Source organism: Emydura macquarii, unplaced genomic scaffold (genome assembly GCF_026122565.2).
Source record: "Emydura macquarii macquarii isolate MOO-44397 ecotype Brisbane River unplaced genomic scaffold, CSIRO-AGI_Emac_v2 contig_3692, whole genome shotgun sequence".
NCBI lineage: Eukaryota > Metazoa > Chordata > Testudines > Chelidae > Emydura > Emydura macquarii.
The window spans coordinates 4,325,001-4,339,118 of record NW_027133829.1 but is presented as its reverse complement, the minus strand read 5'-3'; the positions used below and the strand labels follow the sequence as shown (position 1 = coordinate 4,339,118).

The following is a 14,118-nucleotide window of genomic DNA, read 5'->3' as shown; positions in this document are numbered from 1 at the left end:
GATGGCTGTCCAGCCTCTTTTTGAAAATGTCCAGTGAAGAAGCTGCACACTCAGATTTGTGGATACTCAGCATCAGTAAAAATACAGCCCTTTGCTTCTTGTGTTTCAACTTGCTCATTAGTAAAATATAATAATTACCTACCTCACTGGAGTGTTGTTAGGCTTAATTAATTGCTTGTAAGCAACTTTGAGCTGCGCTGGAGAAAGGTGCTATATTAGTGCAAACTATTATTGAATGAATTACTTACTTGGCATCATCGATGAGCATGATACTTCTCATAGATAAGACAGATGTTCTACCCAGAGACATTTACAATATGAAGTCTTGTCTACACTGGGATACTCAAGAAAATTAATTCAAATTAATTTTTCAAGTGGATTAATTCAAGTTGAGTAAACACCTGTGTGGACACTTATTCAAAATTAAAATGAACTTAATTTGATTTATTTTGGAAGTGAACTAAGCTAAATTGAATGAATGTCACTTTAATTCTGAATGAGAGTTGTCCACACGGGGGTTTAATGCAGTTTAACTAATCCACCTTAAATTCATACCTTCAGTTAATTTGGATTAATTTTTCTGCATGTCCCCTTGTAGGCAAGCCCTAAATTAAAATGAGATCAAACAGTATCTTTCAGCACCAGGAAGATCAGAAAAGGGGACTGAGGAGAGAGGTCATAATAGGAGACCAATGCATGTGTGTAGAGTAGCCAAGTAATTTGTTGTTAACCCCTTCCCCAAACCCACGTTTTGAAAGTGCCATATAAAGGAGGAGGTGGGGAGATTCGTCAGATAGTCAGGAATGAAGTGACGAGCATAAGGGATAGCAAGGAAAATGGTTCTGAGGCAGGCATGTAAACGATACAAATGATATAGGAATTATGTAGTGGTCTGGTTTTCTTGAGTCATTTGGTTGAAATAGGCTTCTTTGCTCTGTGTTTCTCCACTGTTTATTTTCAATTAATGTATATTTTTAATCTAAAATCTATTGTTCTGAATTTAAACTTCAGTTCTGTTAAGCTTCATTCTGTAACTTGTTAGTTTTGATTATTGATTTAAGTTTAACTTTATCCTTTACTTCACTTCCACAGGAATTTTACAAAACTTGTTAAACAGTATGTTAATTTTGCATGTATTAGATGCTACTTAATGGTAAAGTGATTCTATTTTAGTTGGCGCTTGCTGCATTACTTACAATTTTTCCTATTTTTCTTCAGGTTCTTATCTTGTCAAATAATCTTCTGAAGAAACTTCCCCATGGCATTGGAAACCTACGGAAATTAAGAGAGTTGGATCTAGAGGAAAACAAACTGGAATCCTTGCCAAATGAAATAGCTTACCTTAAGGATCTGCAGGTGAAACAGTAATGAGACGAGATAAACATGCTAAGCCTTTTACTTTCAATGGACAAATTTGTACCTTTTACACTCGAATTGATTGTATCCAGCTCTTTAAGGAAAGTTAACGGAAGGAGTTTACTGTTAGAGAAGGATATAAAGATTCAGGACTCTTGGATTTTAGGTTCTGCCATTGACTCTCTGATTGACCTTGGGAAAACAGTATTTAATTCTTCAAGTGCTGGTCCTTATGTGTATTCCACAGGTGGGTATACATACGTGCCATGCCCCTTAGTCCAAAAGTTTTTCCAAGCCGTGTCCATTGACCCACACATGCACAGCATCTCCTCGTCATGCTCCTGACCTAGGGTATAAGGAGCAGTGTGGGTAGATGCCACTCCAGTTCCCTCTTACTGCTGGGTGACTGTTTTGGAATCCTTGTCCTGCGTCTCTCTTCTAGTCTATAAAAGAGTTTTTGTATAAGTTTACTATAAATAGTTATCCTGCAGTTCAGAAATCTTAGTTATATATAGTATAGTCTAGTATAGTGTCAGAAAACCACCACCCCCAGTTGGGGAGGGGAAACCCGCTTTATTCCAGGGTCCTGGGCTTCAAGAACTGTCTCCTGCCCTCGCTCCTTTTCCATCAGCAGTGAGGGTCAGTGGTGCCTCTACTGTCTGAGTGAGGCGCATATCTCTGCAAAGTGCAGCATCTGTAAATCGTTCCTGCCCAGAACCAAAGAAGCCTAAGAACTCAGGCTGACGAAGCATCTGATGGAAGAGGCTGAGTCCTTGATCTGATCCCAGGAGACCCCCCTATACATTGGTCTCACTGGCCAGCAGTACACCTTCGAGCATGAGTCTGGAGACCGAAGCCAAAGGATTCAGGACTGAGGGCTCCCCATGAAAGTAACAAACACTCTCCTGGGCATTAAGACAGATTTCCGCAGTGGACTGCCCACATGTAGTGCGTTCCATCCCCAAGCCATGCAGGTCAGGTGAGACGTCATGTACAGATCCCATGGAACTGATGCTGAAGGCCCCCTGGCTGGAGGGTAAGATGAAGAATAAGAGGGATCTGACGGTGACCATGGTATCGGGGCACACAGATAGGCCAGTCCCATCCACGAGCACCAGTCCGGAAGTACCATTGGTACTGCCTCAGCAATACAGAGACTGACCAGTTCCAGCAGTCAAACCAGGTCCCTCCAGTGTCTCAGTGAGAACCTCGTGGACTCCATGCTGTATGGACACTTTTCCAACACCGGAGGAGGTCTTCCTTCCCTATCTGCAGTCTCCACTTCTGTCAGACCAGTGGTTCTCAGGGAGGTTCCTATCCCAGAGGATGAACCTCTGCTACTGCTGCAGGACAGATCAATCTCCTATCTACCATACAGGGACCTCCTGGTACCAACAGTACCACTTTTTTGCAACGGCACCATTCTCAGATTAGTCCCATGGATGACTCCAATATAGCATAGACTAGTCCTATCGATGTCTCCAACACAGCATAGGAGCCCAGACAGGCAGCTGCGGCAACCCTGTACTTCCGGCTATGACACCCCTCTCCCTCTCCCCTGGGACACTTGATATAGTTTCCCATAGGGCCCACTGCAACCAATAGATCCCTCCTTTTGGCCATACTGGGGACCCTTATAGCAAACACTGGCACTGTTGCACGAGTCCTACTGCTCTTCCCACTTCTCATCAGCTGGTTCCATCGGTATACAAGGAGAAAAACGCTGAGCAAGTACCACCAATTCCGACTGGTGCTGCCTCATCACTGAATGATGCAGTCATCCCTCTGCCACCCTCTCTGCCAGATGACCACCAGCAATATCAAGATCTTCTCCAAGGGGTGTCTACAGACTTGTAAATCCTGTTGGAGGAGGTCCAGGAGTCCCAGCACCATTTCCTGGACATCTTACAGCCACAGGGACCATACAAGATGGCCATTCCCATAAACAAAACCATACTGCAACCAGCTAGAACAGTTTGGCACACCCTCCCACTGTATGCCCCCACCCGAAAGCAAGTCAAGAGACACTATTTTGTGCCAGCCACAGGGGCCGATTTCCTCTTTACACACCCCGCCCCTAATTCACTAGTCGTGCAAGTGGCTGTGGAAAGGGCTCGGCATCACCCACAAAAATCCACCCTGCCAGATAAAGGGTGAAAGAGGCTAGTTCTCCAGGGCAGGAAGGTCTTCTCCTCCGCAGGCCTTTGGTTTCATATAACCAACTACCAGGTATGGTTGGCTAAATATGACATTAATACCTACACTAGGTGGGGTTCAAAGACAAGCTCCCTCTGGAAGACCAGGCCCAGTTCTAGTCCTTGGTGGATTAGGGGAGACTGGTAGCAAAGGTGGTTCTCCAGGCCACAGTGGACACGGCTGATGCTGCATCCTGGTTCTTGGCCACCAGGCTGGTCATGCATAGAGACTCTTAGCTCCAATCATCAGGCTTCCCAAGGGAGGTCCAAAATACTATACAGGACCTCCCTTTCAGAGAGGCCCATCTTTTCTGTGGAAAGATGGATAAGTCTTTGCAGTCCCTCAATGACTCAAGATCCACGCTCCAGCTCGCAGGAGAAAACATCAGAAACAGCCATGGCCACTTTCTTCCTATTTCTCCAACCTACCTTCATCCACTTGAACCCCCTTGCAAGAAACCGAGATCCCAGAGAGCCCTTTTCCCGACTCCAGCCACTACCACATCGTCCTCATACCCCAACTGCAGGCCAAAGGCCACTTTTGACATCCAGGTCAAGACCCATGCACCACCACCGATGCTGCCTACTTCGCTACCCATCATCTTTGGAGGCTCCCTCCATGTGCAAATCCTATCTGACAATATCACCATAGTGATATATATAAACAAACGGAGGAGTGAGTTTGTGCCTCCTTTGCTTGGAAGCAGTCAGACTGTGAAACTGATTTGTCAGAGATCAGATTTCCTTACAGGCTGCATACCTCCTGGACGCTCAGAATTCCTTAGTGGACAGACTAAGCAGAAGTCTCTACATAGATGGGAAATACACAACACAGTTTTGACCAACATCTTTGCACAGTGGGGTACTCCCCTATGGGACCTCTTTGTGTCCCAGATGAACAGAAAGCTTCCCGTGTACTGCTCCAGGGGGCCATAGGCAGCAATTCACAGGGTAATGCTCTCCTGCTCCCCTAGATGGGCAATCTCTGATATGCTTTTCCAGCTATTTCCCTCATACCACAAGTTCTCCAGAAGATTTGCCAAGACGCAGCCACCATCATCCTTCTAGCACCCTGTTGACCCAGACAGTTATGGTTCATGGATCTCATAAGATCACACACCCACCCATCAGGATCGATCCATTCCCAGATCTCCTGACACAAGGCCACAGGAGGCTCAGGAACCCCAGTCTGAGCTCACTCCACCTCATGGCCTGGTGTTTAGATGGGTGTCGGACCTCAAATGCTGATGCTCTGCCTCGGTCCAGGAGGTCCTTAACCAAAGCAGGAAAGAAGCAACCAGAACATGCTACCAGGCTAAATGGTGCCACTTCTGAGCTTGGGCATGCCACCACACCATTCCCTCACCACAGTGGCATTTGGGTTATCCTCGACTATCTCCTCACCCTGAAAACATCAGGGTTAGCCCTTAGATCGTTACTTATATATCTAGGAGTGATTGGCTCTTTTCTTCCCTTGGTAGAGGGATGCTTCTTATCTTCATGCACCCAATGACAGTACACTTCATAAAAGGCTTGATGAGAACCTTCCTACCAGTCGTCAAACCCATGCCCCACTGGGACCTTGACCTCATCCTGTCAACTTTCACAGGCCACCCTTCAAACCTATGGCAACCTGTGCTATGAACCACCTTTCCAGGAAAGTAGCCATCACTTTGGTCAGAAGGGTCGGTGAGTTAGCAGGCCACGATGGCAGACCCTTCCTATGCAGTATTCCGCAAGCGGAAGGCCTCCCTCCGGCTACACCCCAAATTCCTACCCAAGATTCCATATCAACCAATTAATTCACTTACCTGTATTTTTTCCAAAACCTCATTCCTCTTCTGAAGAAACTATACTCCCTTGATGTCAGATGTCCCTGATGTTCTACCTGCAAAATACCAAGTCCATTAGAAAGTTTCAGAGACTCTTTGTTGCCATAACAGAAAGATCAAGGGGCCAAGCCATAGCCTCACAGAAGATTTTCCAAGTGATGTGAATACTAGAGTGCTATCAGATAGCAAACTCCCCGTCTCCCCCCTTGGGAATGTTACAGCTTCTTCCACACAAGTGCAAGAAGCTTCCATGGCATTGTCATCTGATGTTCTGTTGCAGGACATTTACAAAGCTGCAACTTGGGCAATCTGTCTGTACGTTTACAGCACACTACCCCCTGACTCAAGTGACAGCCATGGATGCGGCAGTAGGATGGGCCGTATGACGGTTGCAGAGCTGTTTGTAGTCTTGCACCCTCCTCTATGCTGATCACTACTTACAAATCGCCCATGTGTGGAATATGCATCGGGACCTGCACTTGAAGAAGAGTAGGTTATTTACTGTAACTGGAGGTTCTTCAAGATGTGTTGCCTCATCTGTATTCCACCTCCGTCCTCCTTCTCCTCTGCTTCAGACTTAATTACATTGCAGTAAAAGGAGGAATTGGAGTGGCGTTGACCCACACCGACTCTTATATTCTTGGTCAGGCGCATGAGGGGAGATTCTGTGCATGTGCAGGTCAACGGACACTGCTCAGAAAAACTTCTGGTGTCAGGTGCATGGTGCACATGAGCATCCACGTGTGGAATACAGATAGGGACCACACATCCCAAAGAATCTCCAGGTACAATAAGTAGCATCCTTTTCTCTGTCCCAGTTTGACCATGTTTAAAATGATCAAGTAATAAAGACTTCACAGGATTGTCCTCAGGTTTCAGTAAAGCTTATATAGTGCCTTTATATCCTTGGTTAAAAGTGCATGTTGTTTATTGATAAGTTTAATAATAGTTAACAGAGAACTTGAATGCCATTGAGAATTAGAGTTTCCCCCTTTGTGCTAGAGATACAATCTGTCAATTCAATAGCTACATTTTCTGATGTTACTCTGCTCTTTTGAAGGCAGGTAGTAATTTTAAGAATTTATTTCTCCCCCAGAAATTGGTCTTGACTAATAATCAGTTGACCACCCTTCCAAGAGGAATTGGTCACCTCACCAATCTGACACATCTTGGGCTAGGAGAGAATCTTCTCACACACCTTCCTGAAGAAATTGGTAAGGTGCTGTTTCTGATAAATATAAATATGCAATATGGTTAAGCGATAACTTCCAAAACTTTGTCTGGGATACACAAAGTGATAGGGATCTACTGAGCTCATAAAGAGGCCACAAAATTCAAGGAGAAACTTTTATTGCGAGGAGGTATGCACCCCTACTTGAAATTTCTGCCAGCACTACAATATTACATGCTTTCTCTATTCTCATGAGCTTAGCTTTCTCTGATTAATTACCCAGTGTGTCAAGAACTTGTAGAGGGAAACTGATTTGGATTACATAGTTAAGCTTCTCTATGAAGCTCTTCGCTCACTGTGCTAATGAGAAATTTATAGGATTGTGCAATACCAGTCTGGTTTAGTCAACTTGCCTTTCCAGCCATTTCCTTGTGAAGAGCTCAGTAGGAAAGGAATCAGACTAATCCTATCACTTCTTTCTGGCCACCCTGCAGAAATAAAATCTTGTGTGAGGAAAGGGGCTGCAGAGGGACTCTCTAGAAAGATAGTCACTTTCCTTCTGAAAATCTTTCCATTTACATAGCATCACACTGCTGCTTGCCTTGCTAAGACAAGAGAACAGGGGAAGGAAATAAAGGGAAAGGAGAGGAAAGACCATTTTAAAAAAAGACCAAAACAAGACGAAAAAGAGTGAGAAATACAGTGCCATACAGCTAGGAAAGAGGGAGACAGAGATGCTTCAGCTGTCCCAGCACCATCACAGCCAGTGCAAATCTTGCACATGTGTTGGAGTGAGAAGGGTCAGATCCCATCATAAATTAGTTCAGTGAGCTCAGGTGCCTTAGAGTTGACTCTGTAGAGTTAAAATAAATTACTACATTTAAAGTACTCTACTTAGGTGTAGGCACTGATTATTGAAGTTTATATTTTAAAAAGACCAGAGGAGTAGCCATTTATTTTCAAATTTGATTGCCCCATGTAGAATTATCAGATAGATCTGTGTTCTGCTCAACTCTTCGCTTTCTGCTTTGCTGCTTTTCAATCTCTCACCATGGCTCCCCGATCCTTCTCAGATTCTACATGTGCTTCCGCTGCTTGTAATCTGAACATGTCACACGCTCTTCCAGCCCACCAGTGGTCCTTCAACCTTTCCTTCCTCAACATGCCCTTTAACCCTCTAATACTCCTGTCACCCTCTCTGCTTCTCCTCTAGGTCTTTGATGTTTCACCAAGAGGTGAGTGTTGTGAGGCAATAGGAGTATTCAGTAGAGATTTACATATTCTCAGTACTGACTCTTTGACTGAACTGTTACGTGATAGGAGAAAAAATTCTGCTAATCATAACTGCAATAATACAAATAATTAATAGTAATAGCCCAAAGAATTCTAACAATACTCACCTCCAATTAGCATTGAAACTCCTATTGGTATTTTGCAGTATGTGTTCGAGCACATCATTTTCCACATGCCTCTCACTCCCTTAGAATTTCTCTTTGTGTAAACCTGCCTTTGTCCGCCTGCCTCTGTGCTCCTGCCAATGTCCCCAATGCAATATCACTGGGCAGCTCTGACAAACCAATGGTACAATGCTATCCAGCCTTCATAAAGAACTTTTTTTTAAATCATTTTTAGTCATATAAAGCGGAGCAAGCTCTCAGAATAGGAGCAGTGCTTAAGGTATACATGATCTGTAGGGAATGCAATGAAAGGACCTATATATAGGGAGTCGTTTTCAAATACACTTATCTAGTTTGGATGTTTGGCCTCAAAGATAGGTTGGCATTGGCAAGAAAGAGAACGTTACTCTGCTCTTCAGCACGTAATATTGGTTGATTTATATAGTCACCTTGATTGACGCAAGCTGCCATATATGCTATGGTTTGTCTTCTAGTGGAAACCTTGCAGTGACCATCACTACAGAAAATTGAGCTGAATGTGGCTCTTACTTAGATACCTGTGGGTAGGGAGGTTGCTATACTTGAAAATAGAAGTGGACATGGGTTGTTTCCATGGTAGAGAATTTCCGATTAAATTTCCCTTGTGAATTTGAAAGCTTCTACTCAAATGTTATAAGCTATGTGAAACAAAAGGGATATTTACTTTTATTTTAAACATGAATGTTTCGTTTTAACCAGGTACACTGGAGAATCTGGAAGAACTGTATTTGAACGACAACCCCCATCTGCACAGCCTTCCTTTTGAGCTGGCGCTCTGCAGCAAATTGTCAATAATGAGTATTGAGAACTGCCCACTCAGCCACCTTCCACCTCAGATCGTTGCTGGGGGACCCTCCTTCATCATTCAGTTCCTAAAAATGCAGGGACCATATCGTGCCATGGTCTGATTTGAATTGGATTGTCCCATACACTGTACAAAATACAAACTGCATTAATGTTGTCATTATATATAATATAATATACATATATGTATATGTATATTATATATAGAATATATAAATAATATAAAAAGGCAAATTTAAGATTGCATTATGTGTTTCTGCTAATAGAGGAATCATAGCCATTTAGATTTTTTTTTATTCTGTAAAAATGCTTGTCTGAGTTTTTTTTTTGCTGCTGTTTGTCTAAATAATCTGGAAATGCCAGTTCATTTAAAGCAATTGCCAATGAATTCCAAAATTGTTAAATTTAAGGGACGAGTCGTTTTACTTAGATCTACTTCCAGTTAGGAAAAATGCGCAATCTTATATGATGAACTTTTCTTTTCCGTTTTCCTCCCTCTCCTGTGTGTCAAAACCTGGTAAGGTGTCACATCCTGAAGTTGATGGGATTTTCTTTAACTTATTTTGAGATTTGAAACAAGCGGTGTTTTTATATTGTTTACAGTCAGAGTAAATCACTGGATTTTGTTTTGTTTTGATTTGCTCTGTTTTAATCAATCTAGAATTTATATGCTTCTGTTGAAGAACTTTTATCAGCTGGTTTGTATACAAAAATATTTACTCATCGAAACAACTGGTAGGTGGAAAAGATGCAGTCAGAAAAGCTTGAATTCTTTTAAGTCTTGCTTCCCTGAGTTATCAGTTGTGGGCATAACATATCTGAACTGAGCCTTTTGTGGTTGGTCTTTTCTAGCACAAGTAACCTTTTCAGATTGGTAAAAAATATTAAATAGTCTCAGTGGAGAGCAGTTTTTGTTTTGTGAAATTACAAATTCATAAGGTCTAACAGTATAGTTGAATGGCAAGGAAATAATATATATATATATTATCTTTTTGTTATAATGTCAAGTCATAAACTACAATGGGCAATTTTAAAGATTCCTCATAGTCCTTGTACAATAAATGAATGTCCTACTTTTAAACACTGCAATATATGTAAGTTTTAAGGTTGGTTAACAACGTACTATGATTTTATATCTTGACTTGCCTCGTACCTCCTTCCAAGCACAATATCTTCACACTGTGCTGTTTTGCTGCTGAACTAAATGCACTTTTCCCCATAGCTGGGGCACTTGCTTCAAAATATTCAGTTCAGTCCCAGATTTATTCTTTTTAACCTCACCCTATCAATTTCAGTATTAAAGAACTTCCTGTTAAAAAGAGGCACCTTTCCATTTGTGCACAGATGTTGATAGCTCAGTAGAAATACTGTAAGTGGTTCACATGCGGTTTTATTTTAATTTGCTTGGCTGCTTAGAAAGCTAAAGATGCTGCAGTGAAATATATACTATCCCTCCACTTGCAGTGCTGTTTAAGATGACCTTTTTTTAAAGAAGATGGAAACTCTAAGGACAGTTGCCTTCCAGATGTTGACTAAACTGCCCAGTTTATACTCATTATAATGGGATTGCTGCTGGGTTATTGAGATTTAGAGATGACTCTCTTTTGAACAAAATTAAATCAATCAATGCCAGGAGAAATCTATTTCACATGCAGAAGTTTGGGGAGTATAATTTTTGGCTGTTAGGCATGCTTAGTTTTATGTACTGCGTTGGTCTAATTTTTCCAACATTTACTGTAACTTGCATTCTGTTTTGTCTGATGTTTTTTTCATTAACAATGAGCAACTTGTAAATGGAAGGTAGGTGGAGATATAAAACCATAAAGGGCTCAAACATGCTGCAAAACTACTGTAGATGTCACTGGATTTTACCAAGTAATGTCCGTTCCCTTCCCTCATGTTTTACATCTACTGTAGCTTTTCAGTTTAGATTTTAGTTTTTAAAAGAAATCAGTTTATTAACTCTAGGCAGAGCTGTAATCTTTCTCAGCAGTAAAGTGTTAAAATATGAAGCTGCTGCAAGGTGTAGCTTTGAAGACTGTAATCTAACTTCTGAATTTACTGCTAAAACTACTTCTTGCTCCCTCCGTTCACTTGGGAAAACCGTTTTTGGTTAATGAGATTCCTTAAAACAAAGGTGGCTGCCCCTGTGTCTCAAAGCATATCAGTTGTGTTCTCCAGTTGCACCCCCAATCACATTTTTGATGAGAGGATTTACCCTTTAATTTATAAAACATCTTGTGTCTCAATCTGTTACAATAGGGCAAGATTTTAGGTGTATAATACAGTAGGAAACTAGCTCAAGAGGAGTCATTTTAGATGCTTCTTAAAAGCTTCAAGTAATAGTGCCTCTAATAGCAGGCTGCCCACTCCTGAAGAGTTCCATTGCCACTGCTAGACAGTCAGGTATGGATGCTGTTGGGCTGCATGTATGGAATTAAGATTGTTTAGTATGTAAATATTTTGATCTGATTTATTCATCTTAAGGTACATGATTAATGACTGTACAATTGGAGCTGACCCTCTCTTCCAGAAACTCAGCTGGATGAGATGTTGGCTTACCAAAAATACTTTTCACACTCTAAACAAAAAATGTCTCCATTACACTGGTAGGAATAAAGTAATGAATTAAAACATAGCTTTGTTAAAAACAGGATATTTTTCACAGTATCCGTGTAATAAAATAGTAACTTCAATGCCAAATGTTCCTGAGTCCTGTTTAGGAGTTTAATTTTGTACTTCTTGCAGTGTCTCGAGGGAGATGTGAATAAAACAGTGTGAGGTATTCAGTTCTGGTGCAAAGAAGTAACCCGAAGAAGAATTCAACAAGTTTCCTTATAAAATGAGTTCTTTAATTTTGATGTTAAATGGGTATCATTGCTTGAAATAAGCTTTAACCTATACATTTTACCAATCTGTCAGCAGTTTATCAGATACCTGGTCATTCAAAACAATTGTACAAACCTAATTTTTTAATTTTCCAGGATGTTGCATTGTGCATCTGTCAACTAAGTACAATTTTTAGGTTGTCTTTAATGCCAAATACCATTCAGTGGGATTTGTGTTCATTTGTATATATGTTTAAGAATTTGAGATCATGCTGATTAAGTTAAAAATGAGAAGAAAGAATTCTCTCCTGACAAATATATGGTATCGAAGGATGAGCAAGATGGAGGAATAAGGTTCTGAGGGATACTTTTTAAGATTAAGATGGTGAAAGGAGTGAACCAGATTTCTGTTAAAACTTTTGTCCCTTACTATACTGTTCTGGGTAGTACTATCTCTGAAAAAATTAGAAGAGATTATAAAAAGTGTGACAATCTAGAAATCTGGGTTGCAAAGCAAATCATGACCTCTATTGCTTGCCTGTGGCAGTATCAGCACTTGTTTTTATAGGACACTATCATGAACCATGCCTTGACTAACACAAGCAAAATACCGTGCTACAGAGTATAGAGTTATGGCAATCTGATAAGTATAAAACTGATTATAAGAGTTGTCTTTTTAAACACTGATTAGATGTAAAGGAAGAATAACTGGCAATATGACTTTTAGTTTGAAACAAGTTATATTGTGTTTAAATTGGCTAAATCAATACTTCTCAACCCACGGGCTGCTTGCGGCCCAATTAGTGCACAACTGCGGCCCATGTGACATCCTCAGGGCCATACAGGTAGTGTGTGTGTATATATATATATTGTGTTGATGTGACCCACCTAACATATAGAGAGCTGCATATACGGCCCACAATGGTAAATAGGTTGAGAACCATTCAGCTAAATAGAAATTTGGCTGCTAATTCTTGGCTTTGAAAATGCTTGGTTTTCATAAACACTATAAAAATAATAGTGTCCCTCGTATTTAATTTCCTAAACAAAAACATCTAGCTGAACACAACCTGTCAGTTTGATCATATGGTGGCATACCTTGTATTTTTTTTCACTTGCCAGATACTATCGGAAACTCTTAAATTCATGTTACTTTATTTTAAAACAATTTAGTGTTGTAGAATATTTGATGCTTCAGTGCCTCTTTTGGATTTAGAGTTTTTGTGTGGTTTTGTCCATCTTTTGTTAATGCTGTGTAAGAAATTGTATGTTCAGACTTCTTGAAAGTAGTGTTTGTTCACTTAAATGGTTTTAAAAAGCAGTACTTAGAAAAATTGTCAAGCTGGTTAGCACTTGCACCCATTGCAGCACCTAAAAAGCAGGAACTTCAGGTACCATCTTTAATTTTGGAAGTCTGCAAAATACCTTTTTTAATTGAAAAACTTTATCAGATGTTGTTTCTTCCTTTCCTTGTTTCTCTCTTAAGGATCAATACAAAATCATAACATATCAAGGGAGGACATGTCTTTTATATTATTAAGGAATCTGAATGCAGCAGAGTATTTTTGTATAGTTAATATTGCACCTCAATTGTTGTATCTTTAATCGGCATGACAGAACTTGCTTTTAATTAGACGTACAGTTGGCAGTAATTTGCACAACACACAAACTTAAAAGGCACAGTTAGGACAATTACAAACAAAGGATAGCGTCTACAAACAGTATCTAACGGGTTTTGTTTTTATTCTAGTGAAGATCAGAAGATTGTTTATTATTCTCATGTTTAGGTCTTAAACAGGTCTGCACAGGATTTTTGCTGTGGAAAATTACCAAACCACACTAATATGTGGTCAAAGCTAAACAAAAGAGTGTAAACAGTCTACAAAAAATGTACTTTTAATCTGAATTATTGTAATGTTGATTGTTATGTCTATATAAAAGATTGCCTTGCTTTTTTATAAAAGTCATTCTGTATCAATGCATTCATTATAAATAGTATATTTGTAAATGAGCTGCCACTGAGTCTTTTGAAAGTTTTCTAGTGTTAAAGTCTAACTTAACTTGGATGTAAATCATACTTTTTCAGTGTCACAAATGATCGAGAACTGCATTTTCATTATATACCTCTTCACTCTTTTGAAGATGTTTTTCCAAGTAAAATATGAAGTTTAATGTATACTGATTTCAGGAAACTTATACTTCAAAAATTGCATGACAGTAACTGCTCTAAACATAAAAATGTAAATTGCACACCTTTATAAAGCAGATGTTGGTAAAAACCTTTTACTTTCATTTTATTTTAGTCTTCTATAGTAAGGCATAAAGAAAACAATATAGATCCTTCTCTTTAGAAGGAAAAAGAAACAATGACTATGGATGTTAGTGCAAAATGAGTTCCAAAAAACCACATACATGAAAATAGGTGTGGAATTACAGTCCTTAAGAGATAAGAAAACACCTGGATTTAATATTTGGTTTAATAAAAGAAAACATTTC

General features: G+C 40.2%; 1 protein-coding gene across 3 annotated transcripts in view; it reads left to right on the top strand.

The window, feature by feature from the left end:
- SHOC2 (SHOC2 leucine rich repeat scaffold protein) overlaps positions 1 to 13,896 on the top strand; it is a 92,132-nt gene extending 78,236 nt beyond the window's left edge. For all 3 annotated transcript variants that reach the window (XM_067537081.1, XM_067537079.1, XM_067537080.1), the window contains 3 exons: positions 1,219 to 1,356; positions 6,480 to 6,597; positions 8,690 to 13,896. In XM_067537081.1, the coding sequence (XP_067393182.1) occupies positions 1,219 to 1,356; positions 6,480 to 6,597; positions 8,690 to 8,898 (465 nt within the window). In that variant the 3' untranslated portion in view covers positions 8,899 to 13,896. The remainder of the gene's footprint in view (positions 1 to 1,218; positions 1,357 to 6,479; positions 6,598 to 8,689) is intronic.
- The last annotated feature ends 222 nt before the right edge of the window (positions 13,897 to 14,118 follow it).